Genomic DNA, 26,592 nt, shown 5'->3' on the forward strand with positions numbered 1-26,592 from the left:
CTGTATATTCTTTTTGGTGTTTGAGAATTGAAAGAAATCGTTAAATATTACATTTATTTTTGGGAACAACTTAGCAGAGAAAAAGTTTTTAGCTGCCCTAAGGTTCCTCTTCCCTGCTGTACTCCTGATGAGTTGGCTCATAGGTAGCCTACAGCATTTTCTTCATGTGCTTTTCCTTGCACTATCCAGAGACTTAAAGTTAAAGGCCTCTGTAAGTCAGAAGGCGAGTGGAATTTTGATTTGAATGATACATTCCTTTTACAAGCACTTTTCAAGGCAAGATTCATTACCAACCCTTATAAAAATGGTTCTATTTAGCATTGAAAAGGGTTGTGTTAATGTCACTGTAAACACTGTAGAACTTATTTGGTACCATGTGGAACCATTTTTTCACCATAAGAGTGTATGTTATAGGAAATAGAGGCAAATAAAAAAGTGTACACTGTTTGTTTTATTGGAACTTAAAACACAAACATAATTCATAACCATAGCCAGTAATTTAAAAACTTTTAAGTGCAAGGCTGCCCTCTATTGGTAGCACAATGGAATTATTTTTAAGCAAAGGAAGACACTTCATTATGGACTTTTAACCTTAAAGGACTGACACCTTGCACTATGGTCCCACAATGCAATACAATAAAAAAATCAAGACATTTCTTGGAACATACAAGAATATTTTGATTATTTTACACACAATATTAAATTTCTAGTCCAACAAAATAAAAGCAACAAGGCTTATACTAAAACTATTAAAACATGTATGTTATTGAAAATCTACTGGAATATCAGCCTAAAATTATTTAATAATATTAACATTAATAAATCTTAAGTAATTACTTAATATTTAACAGAAATATAAGATTAAATGGATACTGTAACACTACACATAGGACAGAAGGACAATGACACAACAAGACTTTGTGATGATGAAGGTTAAATAAAAATCCAAGGCAAAAAGGTATATTCCACAAGGGAAAGGTGATCCACACGGTAAACAGGAAACATCCACAAAGTAACGACATCAGCAAAAACCAGGAAACCACGAGAGAACAAAGGGTCGGAACTAGAATGGTAACAAAATACAACCAGATCTGACCGCAAACTAAATACAAGCAAGAGTACATATAGTGTACATGGGATGAGTATCAGGTGGCGAGTACAAAGGATGATGGGAAATGTAGTTTGTGAGAGTCAAAAGTCTGGGGAAAGTGAATTGGTGATTCTGGGAGAAGGTGCTGATGGAGGGGGTTTGGCTGACAGTGGTGGAGATTTTATAGATACACTAAAATATTTTGATTAGGTCTAAATAACATGCCCCAGTCCCAGTTACCATGCTGCGCTGCTCTAAACATTTTACATTACATTTACATTTAGCAGACGCTTTTATCCAAAGCGACTTACATTGCTTTATCCTATACATTTTACATAGGTATTTGCAATCCGGTGGGATCGAACCCACAACCTTGCGTTGTTAACAAAATGCTCTTACCACTGAGCTACAGGAATGCTTTACTTTCATACATTTTTTATGATTCTTGTGGTCAGCAATACAGGGAAGTGATCAGATATTTTGGACCAGTCGTGTTCTTTATTTTCTTCCTGTTCTTCCTGTCCTTCCTGTTGTAACTTTTCTTCCTTTTTTACATGTTCTTCCTCATCAGTCTTTTCTTCCTGTTGTTTCTTTTCTCCAGGTATTACACAGTTTACAACATATTCATAATCCCTCTTTAACATAAACACATAGTCTAGTCTAGATATAGGATCTTTACACGAGTAAGTGTACTGTATTTTTTTTCCTCCATTTTTTTCTCTCCAGACATCTACCAGCTTGACATCTTGGATGAATTCATTAATTTCATTTCTTCGTGTAACGTGTGTTAGGTTAGGTTTAGCTAGGTCGAGTTCAGGATCTAGTGTTGTGTTAAAATCTCCTCCAATTACAAGTATGCTCTCTGTCCATGCTTTTGGTTCATGTATTAGAACGCTTTGGTGAATCCTCAACATGAGACCAGATTCATCTTTGTGGTAATAAACACTTACAAATGTGTACTTCTTTTTATCAATATCAATGTAAACCCAGGCAAAATCTCCACCCTCACTATATGCCTTTAGACAATTGTGGGATTTATTGACAAGAATGGCAACACCTCTGGACTGTGAATCAGAATGTGTCTGATACAGGACAGGTCCCTGCTTGACACCAGGTTCTGAATGAGTTTTATCTTCTAAGATTATGTCTTCACAATCAAACTCACTGTTTATGTTCATAGACTTCATTGAGTCCGTCAGAGCTTCAATATCTGCCTTTTTTTTACCCAAGTGGGTTTCTTGCAGAAGAACAATATCAAAATCTCCAAAGACTTTCTTTAAATCTTTTAACTTTTGGTCATTCTTTTGTTTTGTGTGTTTTAATCCATTGACATTCCAGGAGATCACTTTTAGCTCAGTTTCATGTTTATCTGCTGCCATGGTGTCAAGTTTTGTAGTACAATTGGCCATAAATATTATTGATCAAGTATCTTTAACCTTATATAGAGATTCAAACAATTTTAAAAAATTGTTGAAATTATGGCACTTGAAAGACCTGTGAAGTGAAAAAAATAGTATATAATGTAAAATTGTATCTATCATGTACAAATATTTATACTGTATTTATATAATAATTAAAGATTTAAAACTATAATTTATATATTTCAAATTTACATCATTTACATCATTACACTTTGAAAGCTCTATATCTGTATTAAGGCTTACAAAACAAAAAATCTGTTCAAATAATTTCACTCTGATTAAGTTTTTTTGCGATGTTTTAGTCTCGGTGTCCTCATTTGACATGCAGTTTGAAAAGTTAATTTATATCATAACATAAGTATAAAAATTAAATCGCTTTGCTTTGTTTCCTCTATGTTATTCTACAACAGATCTAAATTATGATTTAAATCTCTGCTAAACCCTGTTACTTGAGACAAGAATAAACTAGAAGTAATAAAAATGATATATAGTAACCTACCTTCGTTCTCGGTATGCACAGTGTCTTTTGAACCAATGGATTCGATGAGAAACACAGCTGATCACAGATACTGTGAAAAAAGAAAATCAAGACGAGAAAGAAAAAGTATTTACAATTTAAGTAAGTATTAAGAAAAAATAAAGTATTGTACATGTAATATTAAATTAACACACCAACCTACCAATTTATGATGTTCAAACGAAGATGTTCACAGCACAGGGAGGTAACATGAAGTATTACTGCATTTTGTGCTGAGTAATTTTGAAGATTTGCGAACCTTTAATATTACACAGAATATAAGACACACCCACATGTACGTATTAACAAAACACATCCACTTAAACTTCAGGGGGTGGTTTCTTGTACAGGGTTTAAGCAGGTACTAGACTAAAGAAAATGTTAGAGCTGCTTTCCTATATCTCAGTGGTGAGAACATGGCACTATCAATTCCAAGGTCATGGGTTTGATCGCAGCGGATTGCACAAACTCCGATATAATTTATAGTATATTGCAATTATAAGTCACTTTGGATAAAAGCGACTTCCAAATGTATAAAATTTACATGTAAGCTGTCTAAATGGAAAACAACTTGCACTCACATATCCTAAAATACAGTATATCAGTGCCATTATTTTGACTCAAAATGGACACAAGTGATGTGTTTTTGGATGCCATGTTTGTAGAAACTACTTAAATGTCCTAATTGAACTAAGCCCTAGTTTTGATTTAAGATCATCACTGTGTGGGAAACCACCCCCAAAAAGAAACCTCCCAGTTTTCGATTATACTTAATTTATTAACTATTGGACTTTGGTGGCCTATCAGGTCTCATGGCCTCTTGGTAAAAAACTGACACATTTGATAGAAGCTTTCACCCAAAGCAACTTACAGTGTACTAAGCCTTTACATGTCTTTCATCAGTGTGTGTTTTTGACATTAGATCTGCTTACTGGCATGCTGTAAAGCAGGTTAAAAGTTGTCTATACAAGATTCTGTTTGTACTGTAGATCTAAATGATATAATGGCATATGCCGTAATCTTTTGCTTTTAAACCCTTGACTTGACCTTTTGACCATATTAGTATTATCTTGGTCAAAATGCCCAGCTGATGACTTATAAAAAGCACATGTCATGTTTTTACTTTTAGGTGTGAAAATTCAGCATTGCCAGCCACTGACTACTAGGTGCTACATTCTCTCTGCAACCCAGCTTTAAAAATCACAGGGTGCCATTCTCGCTACAATATCAATCCAATTTCAATTAAAAGTCCCAAAATTTATTTCACTTCCTCCCTATTATATACACATTTATAGACCTTGCACTGTAGTTGTAGCCGCAATCTTAAACAGAAAGACATTTGACGTCAGATTTGCGTATGAACACCGTGTAAAACAGGTTGGACATGGAAAAAAGATTCCATAGAAAAACTAAAATGGCATAATTGCACACAATAGATTTTTAATCTTTAGTCCTTTAATGTCATACAAGCACCTCATACATTACAAGTACATTGAACAACATTCTTACCCTATTGTTTGTTTTTCTCTTTTGTTTTTTCCATTCTAATGCTCTGAGTTTGTCTTTAGTTGCAGATTCTGTGTTTCAAAGTGTTGTCAAACTGCATTTTATGTCACCATCCCCCATTATTAATACCTAGTCAGGAAAAAGTTAAAAAATGAAAAAAAAGGCTGAGCATCATACAGCTGTAATGTTTGCTTTGTGAATATATATATATATATACTTACCAAGGCCGGACTGAAAAACACATTCAGGCCGGGATATCCCACACTCATCCAGGCCACAAACCACCAATCTATTTTTTTAAATGTAGAATGCTTTGTAATCATGCGCCATCACTGCTTAATTAAACTGACAGTGCATTGTTTATGAGCAAAACAAATACAGTTTGGCTTAAAAAGGTCCAAGGAAGCACATCTTATCAAGTGGCCAAACCACAAAAGCACGTTTAAATGATTTATACTGCAAGTATATCTTAAACAGAAGATTAATTCGATCTTTTAGGTTTTATAATTAAACAACAAAAACACATTATATGCTTAAATTGCATGTGTGAAGAGAAGCAATTGAATCGTGACTTGTTTCCCTTTAACTGCCATTGACGTTAGGAATGTGAATGGCACTTTGTTGACGGTCTCTAAATTCACAAAAATAGATTGTCCAACGTCAAGCCAACTTCAGTCTTTTATTGACAAATGTCAAGAGCACGTTATTTTACAAGAAAGTAGGTCAATATTGATGTGTGAGCACGAACGTATCCGCACGCAAGCGGATTTATCTTGCACAAAAGTGTATGCGTGGCCTATGATTCCCTGTGCATAAGCAGCACTCGTCCAGTTTTGATCGAGAGCAAAAGAAATCCGTGTGAGAGCGACGTAGGTTTGCGTGCGAGCGACATACTTTATGTACAATGACATGCTGTCAACATTTTTCTACAAAGTATGCCACAGGTGGCAGGCAGCAGGCCAAATCAGTCGACAGGTCACCGGGAACTGTCCCTGTTCTCCCGATGGACAGCCCGACCTGATATATACAAACAAACATGCACACACATAACACAGACACACAGTTTATATATTAATAACCACACTGTAAACCCTGAAAATCCAAAACAATAGGGAATGTTCTTACTCATTTGTTTGGAGGAAATTAAATAAATACAGTAAAAATGTTCATGTACTGCATGTATTGTAAGAATTTGTGCATTCGTATGGTTACCTGTCTGTATCTGTCTGTCTATGCAGCATATTGTCACTTTTAGAATTGGTTATTTCCAGTCATGAAAAAAATGATATACAGTATTCTTTACAATAGTAAATAAGATCACATATATAATAATTTACTCTAATCCACTCCTACACAAGGCATGCTGTGAAAATCACCTATAAACATTTCTGAGCGAAGTGACTTATTGGAAGTCTATTAACAGGTATTAGCACCTGTTTAGTAAAGCACCTGTTCATCTCTTGTGCTTTTTTTTTTGCTTAAATGAAAGTACATTATACAGTGAAGTACTTTTGGCATATTTTGTGCATTTCTGTTTTAAATCTGACCTTTAAAAGTATATGGACACTATATATTTGCACACTGAGCAATTTTTGTTATTTTAGCTGTTGGACATAACACATTTAAGTTCCAGTTATATAATAGAATATATGGTTACACTTTATAATACTGTTCATACTTAATATGCAGTTATGCAGGAACTAATGCAGAACAAATGGTCAGTGCTGGATTAACACTGTGATCATTACTTATAACTAAAAAGAAAGAAAGATGAACTAATCAGTAGGTAACAGCATACTGATGTTTAAAGTAAAGTAAAGAACAATTAGTTACATATTACTTTTTAAATAGATGTTAATAACAACTAAATGCTGTGTCCAGTCCATTAACTATTCACTAACAGTTGCGAACAGTTCCCCGTAAACAGCCTAATAAAGATACCTGTTGGGTATTATGATTAGTTTTTTTCAATTGCTAACATCCTTTTGTCCAATCTGTAATCACATTTTCAAAACTCTAAACACAATGAACACAACATCGGTCTGTTGTGGCCATACCATTAACAAAATTCATGTTGTTTTCACACAAAATGCAATCAATTAACACGTTTCTAGAATGCCTACATTTTCTTTACATATAAGCATACCCAATACCAAAATCATGGATCTTTATAGTGTTTTTTACAAATGCTTAAACGCAGCATGCCAGAAATGAAGACCTATTGTTCCAAACCATAGATACAGTATAAAATCTCTACTTCTGCAACAATATCAGCTCCAACGTATTGAAACAAATATTTAAAAAATATATTCATACAGCTGATAAGCATTTTTACGGTAAATTACTGATAATTTGAGTAAGAAATAGCTGATTACAATCTCAATCAGAGACATAGCCAGATGTTGAAGACTTTCCATTACATGGAAATAAACAATAAAAAGGCAGTCTTTGGATTGGTTTTCTTCAAAGCAACACATAACAAAACGGAGAAAGAGAAAAAGGAAAGACAATGTCTGCACGAGTGAGAGGACTTGTTAGACGAAGGAGAGGACTAGATGGTTGAGGGAGAGGAAGAGATGGACCAGGGAGAGGACAAGATGGACCAGGGAGAGGACAAGATGGACCAGAGAGAGGACAAGATGGACCAGGGAGAGGACAAGTTGCATTTTTGTTCTTCTAAAGCGACTTCCTCGCTCTGGGGGTAGAAGAATGCTTCTCAGTGAAGACCAAGAACATGCCATTGTAGGATGGGTCATTGCTGACAATGCAATAAAACTGAGTGAAATTCAACCTGGTACTCCAAAACGTGGAAGTTGTACACGGTTCCATTTGAGAGAAACAGTGATCGGGTCAAGGAACTCTGGCACCAATACGTCCAAGTATGATGTCTATACACCATGTATGCACACTTTACTGTAAATCAAAGGCCATGTATGTTTGTCCTTGTTTCGTATTGATCACTGACAGCAATTTCATATTGCTGATAAAGTCTTCACTGCAGCAATTCTGTCGCTTACTGTTTTTTTTTCCAATTGTACATTCTATAAAGTATTGATGACTCCTTCACATTTAGATATTATGTTGTACACATCTAATGCACCATGAATTCTCACACACACACACGCACGCACACACACACACACACACACGCGCACACACACACACACACACACACACACACAGCTGAATGAATGAAAAAAAAGATTTCATACTGTATGTTCTATACAGAAAGAACTGAAACGTGACAAGTAATGCAGTTTTTGTAATGCCACCAACTGTTAGTATTTTGACAGTCATTGCGGTATGATTGACTCTGTGTTCAGGTTGGATAGAAAACGAGTGCTAAAGTTTTGACCAAATGATTCGATTTTGAAACGGGTTTGCAGTGTTTTGATAGAGTTAGTGTATATTGAAAAAGTTTTTAAGGGTTTTGAAATGTAGAGTTTGTATTCATTTAACTGGATCTGGCCAGAGAATTTCATCAACATCGCAGGCAATGTTGTCATTAGCAAGACACCTTGGAAAGAAACGTCTTGAATGACGAATCCATCCTTGCATTGCTGCTACCTCCATCTGGTCACAGGCCTCCTCCATGGCTTGGATGAGGGGTACCTCACCCTGGAGACGGAGATCATATACCTTCCATCGCCATGCCAAGAAAAATTCTTCTATAAGGTTGAGGAATGAAGAGTATGGTGGAAGATATTGGACGGTGAAATGTGGATGTTGCTGAAACCAGTTCTGAACCAGAGCAGAGCCGTGGAAAGACACATTGTCCCAGACAACAATGTATTGCATATGACCGATTTGATTTGCTGCTGTTATGTTGTGCAATTGGTCCAAGAATGTAAGTATGAGTGCTGTGATGTAAGGGCCCATATGGGCATGGCAATGGAGGACCCCCACGTAATGGCTGCACAGAGTGTTATATTACCCCCACGTTGCGCTGTGACATTGACTATAGCCCTGTGGCCAATGATGTTTTTTCCCCTCCTTTGTGTTCTCGTCAGGTTGAACCCAGCCTCATCTACGTAAATAAACTCATGCTGGAACTCCTCTCCATCCATTTGTAAAACTCCCTGAAGAACAGTGTCAGGAAAAATTGTGTAGTTCAGTGTAGATCTAGTATACATATTACAGTACAGTAAAAGATTATGAGACAGTATGCAAGATCACACTGCTAAAGTGAATACATACCTCTGTATAATCATGCCGCAGTCGTTTCACCCTTTCGGAATTGCACTCGAAAGGGACTCGATAAATTTGCTTCATTTGAATATGTTTTTTTTAGGAAGCGTGCCAGTGTTGATGTTGAGACCTGATGGTCTGATCTCATTTGTCAGATTCGGTCCTCTTTGAGCACCTTCTTGTCTTTCTCTACCTCTACCTCCAGCATGGCCTCCATCTCTTCCTCTGTTGATTCCTCCTCTGTTGATTCCTCTTCCTCTCCTTCCTCCTCCTCCTCGTTCTCCTCCTTGTTTTACTCTTTCTCTGACTCACCTGCTGCTTTTTATAGTGCTTATACACCTGATTGGTGTGTCTACAATTAAGCAAACAAGTGTTTGCACACCTGATGACTGTGTTGAACCAATTGATTGGACGGTGCTGTAATTTGATAGTCATTGCTTTGATACTGCAAGGAAGTGACTTCATGATAGTTTTTTGTGTGTAATGTATGTGTAACGGGGTGAGAGACACGACACAGGCAGAAGGGTGATACGAACAACCCCAGTGGGGCATTTATTGCACAACTCAACAATAAACAATAGAAGATGTGTCACCCAGGTTGCTCGTAGTGTAAAGTCCGTGCTCGTGCAGGTAGGTCGATCTAATTTCGTGTCTCCCTCGCTGTCCCCTCTCTCCCTCGCTGTCCCCTCTCTCCCTCGCTGTCCCCTCACTCTCTCGCGCTGGGGGTCAAACAAGGACAGCGGTGGTTGCGAATAAACCAGGACCCAGAGTGGTGTGAGCACATGGCTTTTACGCCCAGCAGCTAATCACATCGGGTGGACGCAATCAGCGTTAGCTGCCGGGCCGTTTCTAAGGCGACGCTGATCCTAGGTCGGCGCCTCGCCACAGTATGTTAAGTGTGTTTACTGTTTTGCAAATCACTGTGTGTAGAGTTTTGCAACAAGTGTGAGGTTGACAATGTGCTTATAGTTGTGCAAATATGGGCTGATGTTTTGCTTCTTGAGTGTAAGGTTTTGCTTATAGTGTACTACTTTTAATTTTAGTGTGTAAGCAATCCAAAAAAACTGTAAATAAGACAAAGCATAAAAGCAGAAGCGCAAAGCAGGGAGCGCTAGTAAATGCGTCCGATCAGTAGCAAAGCCGGAAGAAGATCTACTCTCAAGTTAGTTTTTTTTGTTGATAAAATAAGAGGGCAGTCACCTAGCCCATATTCAATTAGAGAAATGTTTACTATTCCAGTAACAGGGTTTCCCCCAGAAAATGTGTTAGTTTTGTTAGTCCTTAATTTCATGCAAGGAAAAGTACTGTTTAGTAATGGCTTTCCTTGCACTTGCCATTTATATGTTGTAGAATGTTTGGCGAACGAGGATAGATAGCGCGATCATATTCCACCAGATGCCGCTGATCGGAGAGTACACGGCGGATAACGCTCATTATATATATACTTTTTTTCTACTAAGGCTAGTTAAGGAGGCAGGCATGTGTTGTTTAGGCGGCCGCTGTAAAGTGCTGTGGGAAACCCTGCAGTAAGATATTCCAGGTGAAATAGAAACCAAATCTAACATTCACTTTGTGAATGTAAAGTCTAACCTGACGTTAGCTAGCTAGCTGGCATTAGCTAACAAGAAAAAAAGGTTGGTTTATTTTAATATTCTTGATCAACATTATCAGGAGATTAATTACATTTAAATTGCTCATAAGGTGGATTATCAACATTTTTAGTAGCCTACGTTTATTGCGTGTTATGTTAGTTACTGTCATCCAAACTATTATGTGATTGATGTTTATACTTCAGTTCCTCCAATTTTTTTTTTTTTGAGGGCCGGTAAGAGCACCCCTCAAGAGTTTTGGCATAATTCAAAATTTGGTTGAATCTGTTTATACAGGCAACCTTATTTATTTTACACATGGTATCAGTGAGTTTCTTACAATTTTCCAATACATATATTTAAATGTCTGTTTTAATGAATAACATACATTCTAATAAACAGGTTTGATTACTTCAGTCGTTTCCGTGAGTATTGTGTGTATTGAGAAGTGTCTGTTCTTAATTGTATGGCAACAGTTTGGGCAGGCCCCTTTTCTATCACAACATGACATGCCACTGTAAACAATGCAAGGTTAAAAGAGGAATGATTGACTCAATCTAATGTGGAAGAACTTGACTGGTCTGCATAGCCAGACCTGAAACCAGCTGAACTCCTTTGAGACAAACACACTTCACCAAATCCCATTTCCTGTAGCTCAGTGGTAAGAGCGTTGTGTTAGCAACGCAAGGTTGTGGGTTTGATCCCAGGGGATTGCACATACTAAGTATTAATGTAGAGGTTACTGCAATGTTAGTTGCTTTGGATAAAAGCATCTGCCAAATGCATAAATGAAAATGACTTGTACACACACATTACTTTTATCTACATAGTGTATGTGAAAAGAAATGAAGGGAAATGAATACTTTCAAATGCCACAACGCAAAAAAAAGGACAAAGCTATGAATTCTACTCTGCACTGTTTTTTTTAGCAAAACAAGAACACATAAGACATTTGACGTTAAAACTGTGTATGAACACCCTGTAAAGCAGGTTGGAGATGGAATAACTGACATTATGGAGTGTAATACATTTTACATATGCCTTCATCAAAGTCCTTTATTGTCATACAAGCACCTACAAGCATAGAGAATGTGAAAGTACATTAAAAACATTCTTGGCAAAAACATTGTTTGTGTGTCTCTTTTGTGTTTGTGTGTTATTCTAAGGCTCTGTGTTTGTCTTTAGGTTGTATGTGTCAAAGTGCATTTTGTTTGTCACCACCCTCCATTATTTATCACCAGTGAAAATAATAAACATAAAGTGCAAACTGTGTGTGACATTTTAGGCAATACAACTGAAATGCTTGATTGGAATATAACAAATAAACAATAAAACAATATAACCTGCACACATTTCAGTAAATTTAAAAACTATATCTGTTTTTTCTTGTTTTAGTATTATATCTTATTTCAAAGCTTCATAAGTCCAAATGGTGTTTCTTATTTGCTCTGTTCATTTGCCTCATTGTGTTGCTTCTCTTGTGCTTTACATTGAATGTCAACAAAATGAATGTTTAATGTGTGGGCAGTACAGCACCTGTTCCTCTGTTGTGTTTTATTTGTGTTTTTGCTTAAGTGAATGTACTTTAAAAGTGAAGTCTACTATAGTTTTTATATTATTTTTGCATTTTAAGTATTTACATAAAGTTATTTCTGCCCTGCGATGGGTTGGCACTCCATCCAGGGTGTATCGTGCCTTGATGCCCGATGACTCCTGAGATAGGCACAGGCTCCCCGTGACCCGAGGTAGTTCGGATAAGCGGTAGAAAATGGAATGGAATATAGTTATTTCTGTATTTCACATTTACATCTAACCTCAAGGGTTTGGATTTGACCTTAGGGTTTTACACAAATGAAAGTCACAACAAACTGCTTTCAGTTCTTTAAAAACTTGTGTAAGGTCATGTTCAAGTGTTTTATGCACTGAGATATGTTACACTTTTAAAGCTTTTTCCTGGCGAAATAAATCCCTATTCGGACGGGACCAGTTTTACTGGAAGAGGTTTGAGAAATATGTTTTGCAGATGTATTCTGTCATTTTAATCCCGTACAAATCTGACAAGTCTGTTTTCTCCTCACACTGCACACAATTCTACTGTTTTGGTTGAGTTGTACTCTGGGGTCTGTCGTGATTGATTAAAATATATTTTCAAAAAGTGTTTCTTTAAGTGTTTTGGCCAATGTGAACTGCCGTAAGTTCTTACTGATATAAGAATATATTTCCTGCATCCCATAAATTAAATCATATTCAATAGATGTGGATGATTTTGCAATTTTGTGAAGTACAAAAATAAAATTGAGATGAGACGAAACGAAACGAAACATGTAAACTGCTGAGACTGGCAACTGTAATATCAGTTTACTGATGTCAGTCATGAACTCCACTTTATTTGTTTTCTCAATTACGTATATGAAATGTTATTTGATGATAAAAAGAAAGTATTATATTAAATAATTGTGTTTACTTCATTTCTATGGGTTTATTATAAGCAGGCTGCTGTTGTGGGTCATAAGACTATACGAAATGCATGTATCCAGAGGTACGTGCTGCGTCCGAAATAGACACTTCCATCTCTGACATCAGAACATAAAATCACATACTTTGTGTAAGTACAGTTGTAACTCAGACGTCGTTCAGAAAACTAGTCAAGTAAGGGTTAACAAGAGTGATACCTGAGATGTATAATCTGAAGCGTGTGATTGACGTTGGCACGTGACACTTTAGTTTTTGTCTATTCATTGATTATTAAACATATACGGTATTTACATGACATCATGTCATATCTAAAGTCTTTAATTCCAAACATCAATGCAATTTAGTACAATATATACAACAAAACCAACAAGAAGCAGAAAAGACGCTTTGTCAGAAATGCCCTGAAGATAGACATTCAGTCAAATGTGTAACACTTTAGAAGCATTTAGTCTAAATAATTAAATTAATAATCTCTTTCTCCTGGAATCAACTTACAAACAATGAATAGTTGATTTAATTGGAGCTTGAACGTTGCATCCTTAGAAAACATACACTACAACATTACACAACATTCTCTCTAAAATAGATAAAATATGAATATTTAACTGAAAGAACTTTATAACAAAATGTGAAAGAAATGAAAGGGTATGAATACTTTCGCAAGCCACTGGTGAAAAGGAACAAACCATGAACTCATCTGTCAAACCAACATGAACATTATTTATTATGGATAATTGACTACTTTGTTTTGAAAAGTTAGTCTCTTACCAGTCTTATTTAACTCCGTATTTCAGAGTTAAGAGCATCTTTTATGTACTCCTTTACAAAAAAAGATTTTTGCATCATTTCACATTATCTGTAAGGCTTGTGAGGTAAACAATTATATTATATTTCAAAATACAAAGTTCATTTTGACGATTTATGAATGTCAGACAAATTTAATGAAATAATAGAGAAGTTCCAGCACTGCACATGAAACATGAATCATTCAAGAAGTGTAATAAACTCCTCCAGCACTTTATCTTTTGCGTCTTTGAACATCTCATGTTTTAAATTCTCAATTCCTTCTGTCAGGGTACTCTGCATTTTCTTCATGGATCCTGTCCATGTGAATGTTGCAGCTCCTAAAGTAATTTGTTTGGAAAATTAATATTTACTTCACGAGTTTTTGATAGACAGAACAATTCCCTCTAACAGTATTTGACCCTTAACTTTTGTGATCGTAAAAAATTGGCTTGAAGGTAATGCTAATAAAATAAATCAGTTATAAATTATAAGTGTTGGCTTACTTTCATAATAGGGAGCCATTGCATCCTTAATTGTCATTTGAATGGATAAGTAGATGTCCTTCTTTCTTTCAACAACTTGTCTTTTGAGCTTTATCTTGAGTTTGTTTTCCTTTCAGGATTCAAGTAAATTAACAGCATTTAAAAATGGCAGTTTGCATTGTTTTAGACATTTTGTATTAAGCAGTTACTTAATGTCCTTTACGCAATTCAGAGTTTCGGGAGTGACAACAACAATTAAATGCAGGAGTGAATACCATATATTATCATTCCATGTGTAGAGAGCAGTAATAAAGGTGAACAAATACCACTACCGAGTGAATTCTGATTGGTCGAAAGGGCATATCGCATTTAGGCTAAAAACAGGTACAGGATTTATAGCGTTTTGGAAAGAAACTGCGTCATGCAGTACATTTTAAGCAAGGAAATATAGCGATTTGGCATGAAACATTGATGGAGCAGTGAATAGGTTTAGTACACAGCAAAATGGCATTACAAACTCTTTTTTTTTTTATTTGGCGTTTAATGCGTTTTGGAAAAGAGCTCTTCATATCTACATGTGTCACTTTCTAATTGTTAATAACGATTTACAATTTTTCACAACAGTTGTATTCTACAACTCATGCTACCTAAAAACGCAAGTACAGATTAAATCCATTGCAGAAAGATTTATGATTTATTTACTACTTCTACATAATCTATTTTATTAAACACTGATGAAATATGAATTCATACATTAATCAGATTGCACAGACATACATTTAGTGTTGAATTAAAGAAAAAAACGAACTCCGGTGCTTTGGACTAGTCGTTTTCCAGAGCTGTGTAATTTTTGCAGGAAAAGTGTATATCTGCAACGCCTGCAGGCACTTCACGTCATCTCATGCCTTGTAACGCCCTTTGGCCGTGACTTATTCACAATACTATACAGTACAGGAAATCGTATTATGTAAGTACAGTACAGTGCCAATTTGAGCTCTCACATTCAGCAGCATCTTCATCAGAATCAGAAAGAGCTTCATTGCCAAGTATGTTTGCAAATACAATGAATTTGTTTTGGTGACAGGAGCATCGAGTACAAAAAATAAGCAACAACACAGAGACCATCAAACAATACAAAAACAGTTACACAGATGATTTAAATAAGGGCCTATGGGAATAAAAATTAAGAAATACGATACAATAAACATAAGAGTAAAGTTATGTGTGTATGTAAATATGTACAAGTAAAAAATAGAATAGACTATTTCAGTAAAAGGTATGTGTTATATACAGCAAGATGAAATATAATATACAGAAAAAGTTGTATAAAAAATAGATAGTGTATTATCTGAAGGATATTGAAGATTGCACTTTATTATTATTGCACAGAGTTAATTGCACACAAGAAGTCTTGCACGCAAGAATTTTTTTAAAAAATAAATTAACTGTTTAAGAGGTAGATGGCCTGAGGGAAGAAGCTATTTTTGTGTCTGGTTGTTTTGGTGCTCAGTGCTCTGTAGCGCCGACCAGACGGCAGCATTGAGAAGAGATGATGGCTTGGATGTGTGAGGTCCAGGGTAATTTTCTGAGCCCTTTTCCTCACTCTGGATGTATACAGTTCTTGGAGGGTGGGCAGGGGAGCACCAATGATCTTCTCAGCAGTCCGAACCGTCCTCTGTAGTCTTCTGATGCCTGACTTTGTGGCTGAGCCAAACCAGACAGTGATGGATGTGCAGAGAACAGACTCTATGACTGCTGAGTAAAACTGTTTTAATAGAGTCTGTGGTAGAGGTTGAACTTCTTCAGCTGATGTAAGAAGTACAACCTCTGCTGGGCTTTTTAGGCAATAGAGCCAATGTGATTGTCCCACTTCAGGTCCTGAGAGATGGTGGTGCCCAGGAACCTGAATGACTCCACTGCTGCCACAGTGCTGTTCATGATGGTGAGAGGGGGGAGTGCAGGGGGGTTTCTCCTGAAATCCACAATCGTCTCCACTGTTTTAAGCGTGTTCAGCTCCAAGTTGTTATGACTGCACCAGACAGACAGCTGCTCAACCTCCTGTCTGTAAGCAGACTCATCACCATCCTGGATGAGGCCAATGAGTCTGCGAACTTCAGAAGTCTTACAGAAGGGTCCTGGGCAGTGCAGTAATTTATGTACAGGGAGAAGAGCAGTGGGGAGAGAACACATCCCTGGGGGGCGCCAGTGCTGATTGTGCGAGTGCTAGATGTGAGTTTCCCCATTCTCACTAACTGTTGCCTGTCTGTCAGAAATCTGGTGATCCACTGACAGATAGAGTCAGGAACAGATAGCTGGGTTAACTTTGTCTGGAGTAGTGATGGGATGATGGTGTTGAAAGCGGAGCTGAAGTCCACAAACAGGATCCTTACATAGGTCCCTGGTCTATCCAGATGTTTCAGGACAAAATGCAGCGCCATGTTAACTGCATCCTCAACAGACCTGTTTGCTCTGTTGGCAAACTGCTGGGGGTCTTGTAAGGGTTCTGTGATGTCCTTCAGAGAAGCCAATACCAGTCTCTCGAATGACTTCATGACCACAGATGTGAGAGCGACGGGTCTGTAGTCATTCAGTCCTGTGATTTCATGAAAAGTTAAGAACCCATTTAACCAAACTGATCAATGTCATGAGTCACAATGAAATTCTGCTGGTGGCTCATGTCGTTTCTAGTCTAGATCATCAGTCACCATCATTGAAAATAATAAAGACATGTACTGTAGAGTTCATGTGTACTTTTTTAGACTGACAAAACCTGCTTGAGCATTACAAAAACAAAACCTTCCTGAGCATTACAAAAACAAAACCTGTTTCAGCATTACAAAAACAAAACCTTCTTGAGCATTACAAAAACAAAACCTGTTTGAGGATTACAAAATCAAAACCTGTTTCAGCATTACAAAACATTCAGTTACATGAATAGTGAGGGCCCTTTATGCATCTTTTTAATGAGGTCACATGTAAATTCCAAAAATGTACCTGTGGATACACAGATGGGTGTGGTAACTATTTACAATTTTTCACAACAGTTGTATTCCACAACTCTTGCTACCTGAAAACGCAAGTACAGATTTAATGCATTGCAGAAATATTTATGAGTTATATACTACTTCTACATAATCTATTTTTTAAAACACTTATGAAATATGCATTTATACATTAATGAGTTTGAATAGACACATATTTAGTGTTGTATGCTAATTTGATCTCCGGTGTTTTGTACTAGTCATTTTCCAGAGCTGTGTAATTTTTGCGGGAAAAGTGTGTCTAAATCTGTTAGGTCTACAGGTACTTCAATTTATGCCTTGTAACGCCCTTTGGCCTTGACTATAGAGTTCATGTGTGATTTTTTAGTCTGACAAAACCTGCTTGAGCATTACAAAAACAAAACCTGTTTATATTGTGCTTTTCACAATGTGCATTGTTCCAAAGCAGCTTTACAGGAGCAACTAATTTTTTTTACAGAAAGGTAAAACACAGCCCAGTGCATCGTGTTTATAAAACAAGCAAGATAATTCAAATAAATAATATCTAATATATAAATAATTAAATAAATACAGTCTCCCGGTGAGCACGCCAACACTGCCCTGTAGTGCCGAGGAACCCAAACTCCAATTTGATTAATGGATAATTAATCAATTATTTGCTCTTGATATTCACAAACTGCTCAACAGTTCGTTGTTTGTTACTTGTTGTGAACTATTTGTTTTCCTCAAGTAAAAAAACATATTTACGTGTGTTAATTTGAAGAAGATTTCTTTGTTTTCTCACCAAAGTAACATCATAGTACACTTCTAAAAGTTAAAGTGCTCAACCGTTTTAGTTTTTTGCCTTAATCAGCTTTGTTTCTTGCTCTGGTACATAGAAGAAGTCAAAGGCTGTTCACAGCAGCTTAAATGGCAATGATCCAAAGGCATTGGCAAGATCTAGAAAAAACACATGTAGGTCTTCCTTCTCCTTTTTATCCCATTTGCAACTGGTGGCAGATGATGTTAGCATGTTCCAAACATCCAGAGAAATCCCATATGCCTGCCTTCTGCAGAATTGATACCTAAGAATAATTAAAAAAGGTAAATAGTTAGTTTGTTTATAGTAAAAAGTTTGGGGCGAAAAATATACAAATATGGTCACCCCCCCTGCGCCCACCTTTCGTCTCAGATCTGAAGTCAGGCCTGATTGCAGTACATAATTATCTAATGGATAGGATAAGAAAAGACATATATCATTTAATGGACTAGACAGGTTTTTGTGTCATTCACCACAACAACAGCATGACTTGACTTTGCATATTGCATGTTTACTATTTTTGCTTCCGTGCATGGAAGTCACAAATTGATTGACTTTTGGCTATTTTGTCCTCTTTTAAATATTTTAAAGTATACAGTGACCATAAATACTGATACCCTAAAACATCACAAATACCTTTACCTAGTTAAATCAGTTTTTATAAAGACAAATTTTCACCATTAAAAAAAACCTCAACATATAATAACCAATGGAAGCTTTACTGGCTTTTACAGTGGTGGTTGACGTAGGCAGAGCAAAGTTTTCAATCAGGGACCACATATGCTGATCAAATGAATACCTTGCACTATTATTTGCTTTTGAACAAAGCATATACCAAATTCATAAGGTAAAAATAAATTTTGCTAATGGGATATTGGAGAAATTGTGTATAAGAAACCCAAACATGTCTATGACTCCGTCTGTTACTCAGAGATATAATACATTTTTAATTTCAAGGTACTTTATTGGCATGATTGCATGTTCTTACAATATTGCAAAAGACAAAAGACATACAATAAGTACAAACATTAGAGTAAAATTAAAATAAGGTGCTGAGTAAGGCATACATATAGAATTAAACAAAAAATAAAGTATATGTAAGAAAAACGTAATATGTTTACTCAAGTATATAGTAGCGTCACAATAGATAGCGCCAAAAAGGTGGACCAAAATGTGGTATTCTGTCAACGATGACCAATTTCTCCATTGGGCCACCACAGGAACCAAAGTCAACATCATGAGGTGACACTTTTACGTGATGGAACATTCCTTCGATATATGCAATGATTGCAACAGGTTCCTGACAAAACCTTAGGATAACTCCAATGAGGCTATTTGAGAGATCGGGGCTTTGAAGAAGCTCTTGATTTAGGAATGTATCCTGGAATTAAGATGCACAATCAAACACAACCCTAATCTTCATTCTTTTAATGTACACACCATATTGGGGTATGTGCCAAACTCTTCCAGGCTTACCAGGTAAATTATCTTGTGGCACCTTTTCAGCATGACCTTTCTCTAAAAGAAATCATAAATTTCTTATAGTCAGCAAAAAATTTATCATCCCCTTGAAATCTATTCATGAGGTTGAAAGCTCGCTGTTCAGCCACCCTTCAATTGTTAGGCAAGCAAATGTCATCTTGATGGAATGGAAGCCATTGGTGATAATGGCCATCATGTCTAACTACACCCACATGGAAAGAACCTATATGAGGATATAAGCACATATATGAAACCTATATGCAGTATATATATGCAACATATATACTCATATATATGCTGCATATATGAGTATATATGCTGCATATATGCGTATATTTGCTGCATATATGCGTATATTTGCTGCATATGTGCTGCACATATACGTATATATGCCACATATAGGCATAATTGAGATGCATATATGTGCATATACAGGCCATATAGGTCTCCTGTATTGCTTCTTTATATCCACATATAAGCCCTATATGTACATACAACATATGTCTCCTATATAGCTCATGGCAGGATCTGGTGATTTTGTAGCTTATATCCCACACGGAAAAAACCTATATAAACCTATATGTTTTAATATAGGTTTTGATATAGGTTTTTAATATATGTGACATATATAAAATTGGCCGTTTTCCTATATTATATGTACATATATGCACATATATGCGTAAATATACGCGTAAATATATGCGTACATATATGCACACATATATGTACCCATATATGTACGCATATATGCACGCATGTATGTGTATATATGTACACATATATGTAGACATATATGTACGCATATATGTGCATGTATGTACGCATATATGTGCATATATGTACATATAATATAGGAAAACGGCCAATTTTATATATGTCACATATATTAAAAACCTATATCAAAACCTATATTAAAACATATAGGTTTATATAGGTTTTTTCCGTGTGGGCAGACTCTGCTGCAATTTTTAGGAACATCTTGTCTTCAACTGAATTCTCAGACTCCTCACAGGGTCTTTCAGAAAAATCATAATTAAACTGGCACACAAGAAGATCGTTCAGACTGTTAAGTGACATCCTATTACAGAACACTCTTTGTTGGTCATTTCTGCTTATAGTGAGGCTTCCGCCTAATGGGCCATTAATATGCCATCCTAATTGAGTGAGAACTGCATAAGGTCCGTTTCCTTGACTATTAATGACCCTTCATAGTTCCATAATCTTTGGTGCATTAACTCCAATCAACACTCCAACTTCTGCTTCAATGGTGTTCAAACTGACCTCTTTTGACCAACATTTAATGTCCTCTTCGGTAGGAATGTTCTCTTCACCAACTGGTATAGAAGCCAGAGTAAAAACATCTGTCAGGGACAAGAAATTATTATTACTAGGACTGCTTACTTTTAGCACATACAGTCTGTATGTAAAAACTGGTTTCTCTTTTCCTATAGTCCTAAGAAGTACCTTTGTTCTCCTTCCACTCAAATTCAATTCTTCCATTAGGTCTTCTGTACAGAAGATAGCAGAACTTCCAGGATCAAGGAAGGTGTATGTTTTCATTACCTAACTGCTATTACAGGCTTTCACTTTTATAGGCAGGATGGCTAATGTTTGGTCTAAGGAACCGAATTCTACTTGCTCTGCGGATACCATAACAATCGTTAAAGATTTTCTCCCATCCTTTATGATACCTTCCTTGAGACCTTTATCCTTCTGAGAAATATGAAGCTCTTTAGCATTCATGTTTTCAACATGCAGAATTGTTGGATGTACAGTATTTTATGACAGATCTTACAGTCTAAAATGTTCCTGCATACTTTTCACATTTAACCTTCTCTTCATGTGACTTCAACACTATCTGATGACATGATTCCAAACCATGATTGCCAGTACAGAACAACCAGGGCAAATGCTAGGCAACACTTCTACTATCAGCACTCTATCTCATTTGTGCTTGGAAAAAATAGTGATATTGAACTAGCAAACTTTTTTATTTCCCAACATCATAAGACGAAACTCTGTCTTTGATTTAATTCCTGTTGTTGTAGACACAACAAATTGAATATTACCAAAAAGGGGGTCTTGAAGAAATATTTCCAAATAGTAGAGTCTATCTCTGCAATTATCAGTTTTATCATCTATGCCATGTTCAAAAGCTTGCATTAAGAATTTTTATGGATATCCATCAAACACTGTAATTTCTCTTGATGGAAGTGAAGTCAGTCTTTGCTGTTGAATCAAAAGTTGTGTAATATAATTTTGCTGTTGCAACACGTTAGAAAGATTCATACTTGTAAGCTCCACGTCAGTCTTGATGTTTGAATCAATTTGAGTATTTGTAGTTTATTTATGAAGTGTTTTTGACTTTGCTTGCTATTTACAAGCAGTGTTTTCCGTTCATTCATCTTTCGTGAAAACACACTCAAAGTCTCCCTCTACGCATACCACTGAGTGATACAATGCTTTGCTCAACATTTTTATTTTGAGACATTTCATGAGCCATGTTTGACAAACTATCACAATCAAAAATCCATTGGATCCTCAAGCCACAATGCTTGCACATAAGCAACAACTCTTCATATCACACACATATCCTTAATCAGATCCAACATTTGTAGCAATAGCCACAGCAGTAGCTTTGTAAAAGTTCATCCACTGGATGAATTAACGAATCGTTTTAAGTTCTCTATGTCTTTCATAGATGACTTGTCCCTTTGAGTGAAGGTCTTGTTTGGTTCTACCACAGGCATCACCTTATAGTTTTGGGAGTTTTTGACTAATGTTATGGCTTTTCTTCTGTTTTAGCCATTTCTGGTGGGAAAGTATATTTGACGCTAATAAAGACTTCATCCAAAGTAATTTATTGTGTCAAAACTGGATTCACTCCAAAACAAACTGTGATTACCTCTGTTACCCATCCCACCTGCCTTGCCACATCACTTCCTGCCTAATATGGCTACATACAGGAAATGAAAAGACTGGTGCAACTTGCGCCTCTACCACAGGGGAGCACTATAATATGTGTCAATGAACATAAACAATGGACATAGATAGCGTGTTACATACATAAATATGGCATCTACACAGGCTTATTTGAACCATTCACAGCCACTCATTAGTTTGAAACGGCACAATTTTGGCAATTTTTATTAAATGTGCCATCTAGCAGAGTGGAGATGGGACTTTTTAATAAACAAAAATGAGGGAGCCTCAACCACTCCTTAAACCTGTTTTATTAAGGTAAAAACATATTGACTGAGCACATCTCATTGATGTGGTGAAATTATGAACTGTATATTCTTTTTGGTGTTTGAGAATTAAAAGAAATCGTTAAATATTACATTTATTTTTGGGAACAACTTAGCAGAGAAAAAGTTTTTAGCTGCCCTAAGGTTCCTCTTCCCTGCTGTACTCCTGATGAGTTGGCTCATAGGTAGCCTACAGCATTTTCTTCATGTGCTTTTCCTTGCACTATCCAGAGACTTAAAGTTAAAAGCCTCTGTAAGTCAGAAGGCGAGTGGAATTTTGATTTGAATGATACATTCCTTTTACAATCACTTTTCAAGGCAAGATTCATTACCAACCCTTATAAAAATGGTTCTATTTAGCATTGAAAAGGGTTGTGTTAATGTCACTGTAAACACTGTAGAACTTATTTGGTACCATGTGGAACCATTTTTTCACCATAAGAGTGTATGTTATAGGAAATAGAGGCAAATAAAAAAGTGTACACTGTTTGTTTTATTGGAACTTAAAACACAAACATAATTCATAACCATAGCCAGTAATTTAAAAACTTTTAAGTGCAAGGCTGCCCTCTATTGGTAGCACAATGGAATTATTTTGAAACAAAGGAAGACACTTCATTATGGACTTTTAACCTTAAAGGACTGACACCTTGCACTATGGTCCCACAATGCAACACAATAAAAAAATCAAGACATTTCTTGGAACATACAAGACTATTTTGATTATTTTACACACAATATTAAATTTCTAGTCCAACAAAATAAAAGCAACAAGGCTTATACTAAAACTATTAAAACATGTATGTTATTGAAAATCTACTGGAATATCCGCCTAAAATATTTATTAATATTAACATTAATAAATCTTAAGTAATTACTTAATATTTAACTGAAAAATAAGTTTAAATGGATACTGTAACACTACACATAGGACAGAAGGACGATGACACAACAAGACTTTGTGATGATGAAGGTTAAATAAAAATCCAAGGCAAAAAGGTATATTCCACAAGGGAAAGGTGATCCACACGGTAAACAGGAAACATCCACAAAGTAACGACATCAGCAAAAACCAGGAAACCACGAGAGAACAAAGGGTCGGAACTAGAATGGTAACAAAATACAACCAGATCTGACCGCAAACTAAATACAAGCAAGAGTACATATAGTGTCCATGGGATGAGTATCAGGTGGCGAGTACAAAGGATGATGGGAAATGTAGTTTGTGAGAGTCAAAAGTCTGGGGAAAGTGAATTGGTGATTCTGGGAGAAGGTGCTGATGGAGGGGGTTTGGCTGACAGTGGTGGAGATTTTACAGATACACTAAAATTCTTATCTGAAAAAGTAAACTAAAACTAAAAAAACAACTAAAATATTTTGATTAGGTCTAAATGACATGCCCCAGTCCCAGTCACCATTCTGAGCTGCCCTCAACATTTTACATTACATTTACATTTAGGTATTTGGCAGACACTTTTATCCAAAGCAACTTACATTGCTTTATCCTATACATTTTATACATTAATACTTAGTATTTGCAATCCTCTGGGATCGAACCCACAACCTTGCATTGTTAACGCAATGCTCTTACCACTGAGCTACAGGAAAGCTTTACTTTCATACATTTTTTATGATTCTTGTGGTCAGCAATACAGGGTAGTGATCAGTAATTTTGGACCAGTCGTGTTCTTTATTTTCTCCCTGTTCTTCCTGTCCATCCTGTTGTACATTTTCATCCTTTTCTACATGTTCATTCTCTTCTTTCTTTTCTTCCTTTTGTTTCTTTTCTTGAGGTATTACACAGTTTAGAACATATTTATAATCCCTCTTTAACATAAACACATAGTCTAGTCTAGATTTAGGACCTTTACATGAGAAAGTGTATTGGTTTTTTCTTTCTTTTTCTTCCTCCTCCTCCTCTTCCTCCTCTTCCTCCTCCTCCTGCTCCTCCTCCTCTTCTTCTTCTTCTTCTTCTTTTTCTTCTTCTTCTTCTTTTTTTTCTTTTTTTTCTTTTTTTTTTTCTCTCCAGACATCTACCAGCTTGACATCTTGGATGAATTCATTAATTTCATTTCTTCGTGTAACGTGTGTTTTGTTAGGTTTAGCTAGGTCGAGTTCAGGATCTAGTGTTGTGTTAAAATCTCCTCCAATTACAAGTATGCTCTCTGTCCATGCTTTTGGTTCCTTTCTTAGAACGCTTTGGTGAATCCTCAACATGAGATCACGTTCCTTTAAATGGTAATAAACACTTACAAATGTGTACTTCTTTTTATCAATATCAATGTAAACCCAGGCAAAATCTCCACCCTCACTATATGCCTTTAGACAATTGTGGGATTTATTGACAAGAATGGCAACACCTCTGGACTGTGAATCAGAATGTGTCTGATACAGGACAGGTCCCTGCTTGACACCAGGTTCTGAATGAGTTTTATCTTCTAAGATTATGTCTTCACAATCAAACTCACTGTTTATGTTCATAGACTTCATTGAGTTCGTCAGAGCTTCAATATCTGCCTTTTTTTTACCCAAGTGGGTTTCTTGCAGAAGAACAATATCAAAATCTCCAAAGACTTTCTTTAAATCTTTTAACTTTTGGTCATTCTTTTGTTTTGTGTGTTTTAATCCATTGACATTCCAGGAGATCACTTTTAGCTCAGTTTCATGTTTATCTGCTGCCATGGTGTCAAGTTTTGTAGTACAATTGGCCATAAATATTATTGATCAAGTATCTTTAACCTTATATAGAGATTCAAACAATTTTAAAAAAATTGTTGAAATTATGGCACTTGAAAGACCTGTGAAGTGAAAAAAATAGTATATAATGTAAAATTGTATCTATCATGTACAAATATTTATACTGTATTTATATAATAATTAAAGATTTAAAACTATAATTTATATATTTCAAATTTACATCATTTACATCATTACACTTTGAAAGCTCTATATCTGTATTAAGGCTTACAAAACAAAAAATCTGTTCAAATAATTTCACTCTGATTAAGTTTTTTTGCGATGTTTTAGTCTCGGTGTCCTCATTTGACATGCAGTTTGAAAAGTTAATTTATATCATAACATAAGTATAAAAATTAAATCGCTTTGCTTTGTTTCCTCTATGTTATTCTACAACAGATCTAAATTATGATTTAAATCTCTGCTAAACCCTGTTACTTGAGACAAGAATAAACTAGAAGTAATAAAAATGATATATAGTAACCTACCTTCGTTCTCGGTATGCACAGTGTCTTTTGAACCAATGGATTCGATGAGAAACACAGCTGATCACAGATACTGTGAAAAAAGAAAATCAAGACGAGAAAGAAAAAGTATTTACAATTTAAGTAAGTATTAAGAAAAAATAAAGTATTGTACATGTAATATTAAATTAACACACCAACCTACCAATTTATGATGTTCAAACGAAGATGTTCACAGCACAGGGAGGTAACATGAAGTATTACTGCATTTTGTGCTGAGTAATTTTGAAGATTTGCGAACCTTTAATATTACACAGAATATAAGACACACCCACATGTACGTATTAACAAACACATCCACTTAAACTTCAGGGGGTGGTTTCTTGTACAGGGTTTAAGCAGGGTACTAGACTAAAGAAAATGTTAGAGCTGCTTTCCTATATCTCAGTGGTGAGAACATGGCACTATCAATTCCAAGGTCATGGGTTTGATCGCAGCGGATTGCACAAACTCCGATATAATTTATAGTATATTGCAATTATAAGTCACTTTGGATAAAAGCGACTTCCAAATGTATAAAATTTACATGTAAGCTGTCTAAATGGAAAACAACTTGCACTCACATATCCTAAAATACAGTATATCAGTGCCATTATTTTGACTCAAAATGGACACAAGTGATGTGTTTTTGGATGCCATGTTTGTAGAAACTACTTAAATGTCCTAATTGAACTAAGCCCTAGTTTTGATTTAAGATCATCACTGTGTGGGAAACCACCCCCAAAAAGAAACCTCCCAGTTTTCGAT

The 26,592-nt window shown here is 35.9% G+C and overlaps 2 protein-coding genes across 2 annotated transcripts; both read right to left on the reverse strand.

Annotated features, from left to right (window-relative positions):
• Positions 1-433: 433 nt before the first annotated feature.
• On the reverse strand, positions 434-3,278 carry LOC130415858 (uncharacterized). Its single transcript, XM_056741834.1, has 3 exons — positions 3,192-3,278; positions 3,011-3,080; positions 434-2,584 (listed from the first exon to the last, which is right to left on the reverse strand). The coding sequence occupies exon 3, from the start codon at positions 2,497-2,499 to the stop codon at positions 1,516-1,518; it is 984 nt and encodes a 327-aa protein (XP_056597812.1). The 5' UTR covers positions 2,500-2,584; positions 3,011-3,080; positions 3,192-3,278; the 3' UTR covers positions 434-1,515.
• A 19,782-nt stretch (positions 3,279-23,060) lies between these two features.
• Positions 23,061-26,078, reverse strand: LOC130415856 (mRNA export factor GLE1-like). The gene is made up of 3 exons (XM_056741832.1): positions 25,991-26,078; positions 25,810-25,879; positions 23,061-25,383 (listed from the first exon to the last, which is right to left on the reverse strand). Exon 3 carries the CDS (start codon positions 25,295-25,297, stop codon positions 24,203-24,205), a length of 1,095 nt encoding a protein of 364 aa, XP_056597810.1. The 5' UTR covers positions 25,298-25,383; positions 25,810-25,879; positions 25,991-26,078; the 3' UTR covers positions 23,061-24,202.
• Positions 26,079-26,592: the final 514 nt, after the last annotated feature.

The sequence above is a fragment of the Triplophysa dalaica genome, chromosome 25 (assembly GCF_015846415.1).
Source record: "Triplophysa dalaica isolate WHDGS20190420 chromosome 25, ASM1584641v1, whole genome shotgun sequence".
In the NCBI taxonomy this organism is placed as follows: Eukaryota; Metazoa; Chordata; class Actinopteri; order Cypriniformes; family Nemacheilidae; genus Triplophysa; species Triplophysa dalaica.

What these genes read in the sequence shown, in the direction of transcription:
- LOC130415858 (XM_056741834.1), bottom strand. Translation starts at nt 2,499, where the DNA reads ATGGCCAATTGTACTACAAAACTTGACACCATGGCAGCAGATAAACAT.
- LOC130415856 (XM_056741832.1), bottom strand. Translation starts at nt 25,297, where the DNA reads ATGGCCAATTGTACTACAAAACTTGACACCATGGCAGCAGATAAACAT.